Raw genomic sequence first — 4,480 nt, forward strand, 5'->3', positions numbered from 1 at the left:
AAAATCTATATACACAAATTTAAATGTTAAGAATATATTAAGTATATCTGATTCTGTATGATAAATATAAATCTTTAAATAATGATGAGTTGTATGAGTGTAAAAAAATTTTATGTCGCTTCAAACGAATGGAACGCATATTTTTTCCATTATCTATCAATCATGTAAATAATCTGGACACAGGTGTAGGAATAAATAATACGGTGTCTATAAATAAGGAATTCTTGACAGCTGGCGCTAATAAGTAAGTTGTAATTAATATGGAAACTACTTTCTGTATCTTACAGACACATAAAATTGTAAACATATAAAAGGCATAAAATACTTTAAACAGAGATAACAAAGACAACATTTTTCGATTTTTCGATTTGACGAATCTATAATCAAAGAATCTTCGAGAATGTAGCATGTGGCTTATTTTTAAGTCGAAATTAGAAAAAAAGACTGCAGTTTAATAACTGTACCTCTTGTTTTCAGATGATGCATCGGCAGCAGAACACCCAATCATCTAACGACGAATTCGCGATGTATCCATCGGCCGCGTATCATTCCTCGTGTTCGACGCTACTCACGTCGACGTCGTCGTCGTCGTCGTCGTCGTCGTCGTCGAGAATTTCGTCCGCGAGGTCGTCCTGTCCGTTACTGATGTCCGTCCTCACGTGGTCGCTGACGTTATTGTTGATCTCGTCCTGCATCGGTCTGGGCGCGGACGCCGCCAGCCTTAGCGGCCATCCTCTGGGCAAAAGGTCGTTCTTCGACATCCAGTGCAAGGGCGTGTACGACAAGAGCATCTTCGCCCGTCTGGACCGCATCTGCGAAGACTGCTACAACCTCTTCCGGGAACCGCAATTGCATATGCTTTGCAAGTACGTTTAATTATCCACAATGACTAGATACTTTCGCGACCGACAGTCGAGGACCGTGTGTTGCTGCTGTTGCTCCATGGCGATTTAGAGCGTAAAGCCGATGAAAGATGAGATATTCGCAATCGTTCGCGATGACGCGATTGTTAGAAACGCGGTAATCTTGATATATAAAAAGGAATTTAAAGAATTTTATGATCTATCACGGGGTTGCTACAAAACTGGAAAGCAAGGAATTGTCAGGAAATTTGCAAAATTAAAATTCTTGGCTTTTGGAATAATTTAGACGGATAAATAGCTGGATGCCAACTTCAATTTGAAACCTCAATTCGTGAGAAATAAACCGTTAAGATATTCCAATTTTGTATTTTGATTTTATTTAAAAAATATTCACATGGATATACTCCAAAAAGTTTTTTATATTTATTTCTGCTATTATTTTTTATTTTTTATCATTTAATATTATATTATTTAAGATATACAATTAAGTATATGACATAAAAATATATTCCAATATTTAATTAGCAGTTTATTCCTCGAGATCTAAATAATAATTTTCATGTTACGCTATTTGCAATTCGTAAGACCGATTTGAGGGCTGCAAACGCGTGCTCGTTTTTTCATCATAAACTCCACAATCTCGGAGAAGTCAAATTAGTAAATGCATATTTTATATTTGATCGAGAAAAATTGAGTGTAATTCTAGAGTAAATTCTTGTGCATAATATACGAGATTCATCTCGCGGGCGAGACGGATTTTTGAAAATATTATCGCGAATAGCAAAGAAAAATTAGCCAGAGAAGATTCTACCGAGTTCTGATGGTGAAACAATTTCGCGAACGACTTCCGCCGTGTGATTTCTACCTTGAAAAATGTCGGCGGGGAACAACGGCCAAGGTGGACGTACGGATACATACTTTTGTACATATACACACACACACACGCACGCGCACCACACATACACACACCTACAATGCACACGTGCTCTGCTCTCGGTACTGATACACACAGAGATATATATGCAAACGTACGTACACAGAGGAGCGCGTTCACCATACGTCGGCACGCGTATCGAAATGGAATGAGATTTCTCTTCTATTTATAGCTCGTGCGAGCGAATACCAACGCACATCCGCTGCTACCTGCCGTTTGTGCCGCGCCGCGTTAAGCCGCTTAACGGCCGTCTCAAAAGAGCTATTGTGTGACGAGCGAGCGGGATCAACGTGAAAAAGAGACGGATTGACGGGCTAGCTACTACTCGAATAGTATGTAACGGCATGTAGCTAAATTTAGGAAAAATTTCAACCTTGTTAAGATGTGAAATGACGAGAAAAAGCAGATGCATTGAGGTGAACCGCAATTTAAAGAATATTGGCGGAATAATCAAATCTTTTCACTAAGTGAAAATTATTATTTTCGCATGTATTTTTAAGTGGAGTTAAAAAAATTTTTTTTTTTTTTGGAAGTTTAATCTTTTAAGTTGTATTGCAATTTATTTTTTAATTTATTCGAGTTTCGCGGTTTAGAGCGGGAATTATATTGAAATGAATTGAAATAAATTAATATCTGTGGGTATAAATTCATTTCTGTTTATGAAATGAATAGAAAATAAAACGACTTGAAAATAAATTTCTTGTAAATATTTTTTGGATTTTACAATAATATTTATAATTCCTTCTTTATAAATATAACATATTCATTTCGATTGAAATAGGAGAGAATATTCCTATTTAATGTTGTACTCAATATTATACTATGGATACAAATTCAGGATTTATATATTTTGAATTGGAATGTATTTATGGTTAACTTATTTAAAACCTAAATATTTTTAGACTCAAATGGATAGAAATGGATGCTATTCATGTTGAATTTGAATGATTCATATTCGTATTTATAGATATATTATGTTTTGATTGAAATGAAGTAAAATGCGAAATAAGCTATTTATTCATCATATTGAATATGAATATATTCATGTCTGTATTATTTTATGTTTTTATTGAAATGAAATAAGATGAAAGAGGAGCTATTCATTACGTTGAATTCAGATGTATTCATGGATCCGAATGAATTTGAAAAACCACAAGCAGGAATTCGGAAGTGAATTCGTTTTTATTCATTTCAATTTATTCTCGTTTACTAGGATGAGAACGATATGTTTTACGATCATTCGTGAGACATTTTTCAGGATTTTCGAGCTACGAGCTGCTGCCTACGAATGCAACTTATGTTAATTGTGACGTAATTCATTATGTAATTATTATATTTTTAACTCTCTGCAGGAAGGAATGTTTCACCACGGACTACTTCAAAGGATGCTTAGACGTCCTGCTGCTAACGGACGAGGTCGGAAAGATCCAAATGTGGATCAAGCAACTCCACGGAGCTGATCCCGGGGTTTAGGTAGCCTTTTCTTTTTAGTTTATGATTTCTCCCTTTATGTATCCCCTTTTTATGTTCTTTCCGCTTTTCGCAAATATAAAGAACTAACTGTGTCCGCTTGCACTTCCACTATCCTTCCTCGTCTGCTCTCGACTCGATATACGTCCACTCGTCGGAAACATTAATGCTCCGATTTGTTCACGCAATCTTTGCATATATATAACGATTGTACGTAAACATCTTGTAATATTTGTAATGCTAAGTTTGCCGTAAGTAATGACGAGTATATAAAAAAATCGTGAATGGCATTAAGTGATCGAGTTGTGCTTCATCAATCGCAGTGGTGTTTGGATCGAAAATCACGTACAAATATTTCAGAAACTGATAACAAACGATAATATCTAGTAACGAGTAAAATGAATTATTCGCCGAGAGTTAAATAGCATTATCGAATGTGGCTGCATTCCATTTCGTGACACAAGTCGACCCAAGTATCGTTCTTGCTCGTGGAGTGTCAAGAAAGATAGAATAATACTTTTGTAACATTAAAGTAAAAGTTAATAATTTGTAAGTTTGTATAGGAGAGATTAAGTTGTGAACAGAAATAGATATTGATCGAGTCTCTACTTATCCCTCTTTTTGAATATATATTTGTTATACTTCCGTTACCATTACTTTCAGTTATATTTTCGTTGCATTTTGACATCATCCCCTGGACGAATATCCACGCGTATTATAGTATCTTCGCACCGAGATAATGAGTATGAGATATTAGGTAATTCTACGCAAGAGAGAAAGAAGAGAAAAAGAAAAAACCTTATATTAGCGAGCAATGCTGCAACAGATAAACATGAAGTGCTGGAATTTATCGTAATAGAAATTATAAAGAATCTTAGCATCTTCTTCGTCAAAATGTTGGCGAGTAATAAAATAAATTTGGAACAATTAATACAAATTAATATGAACACAATTAATAGAAATATGAATAATTAATATATTTATTCTGTTAATTATGTTTAAAATTTAATTTGACAAAATGCAGCATCGCTGGCGAATGTAATATACAGCATCATCTCGTACATTCTGACTTCACATTATCTATATTCAGAGAAAATATAAAGTGATAATAACTATAAAAGTAATGTCTATACAAATTTTATATAAAATTAACGTACATATAGTTGAACAAATTATTTTATAATTAATTGTAACTATAATTTATTCAACTCTA

General features: G+C 34.4%; 2 protein-coding genes across 5 annotated transcripts in view; one reads left to right on the forward strand and one right to left on the reverse strand.

Annotated features, from left to right (window-relative positions):
• LOC108757121 (peroxisomal leader peptide-processing protease-like) overlaps nucleotides 1–4,480 on the reverse strand; it is a 93,338-nt gene that overhangs the window by 67,419 nt on the left and 21,439 nt on the right. The window lies entirely within an intron of this gene.
• Nucleotides 1–4,480, forward strand: part of LOC108757122 (ion transport peptide-like) — a 30,275-nt gene that overhangs the window by 24,911 nt on the left and 884 nt on the right. For 2 of the 3 annotated variants that reach the window (XM_018501500.1, XM_018501501.1), the window contains exons 2-3: nucleotides 478–866; nucleotides 3,150–3,270. In XM_018501500.1, coding sequence (XP_018357002.1) covers nucleotides 478–866; nucleotides 3,150–3,270 — 510 coding nt within the window. The remainder of the gene's footprint in view (nucleotides 1–477; nucleotides 867–3,149; nucleotides 3,271–4,480) is intronic. The other variant, XM_018501502.1, reaches the window with a different exon arrangement.

The sequence above is a fragment of the Trachymyrmex septentrionalis genome, unplaced genomic scaffold, assembly GCF_001594115.1.
Source record: "Trachymyrmex septentrionalis isolate Tsep2-gDNA-1 unplaced genomic scaffold, Tsep1.0 scaffold132, whole genome shotgun sequence".
NCBI classification, from domain to species: Eukaryota; Metazoa; Arthropoda; class Insecta; order Hymenoptera; family Formicidae; genus Trachymyrmex; species Trachymyrmex septentrionalis.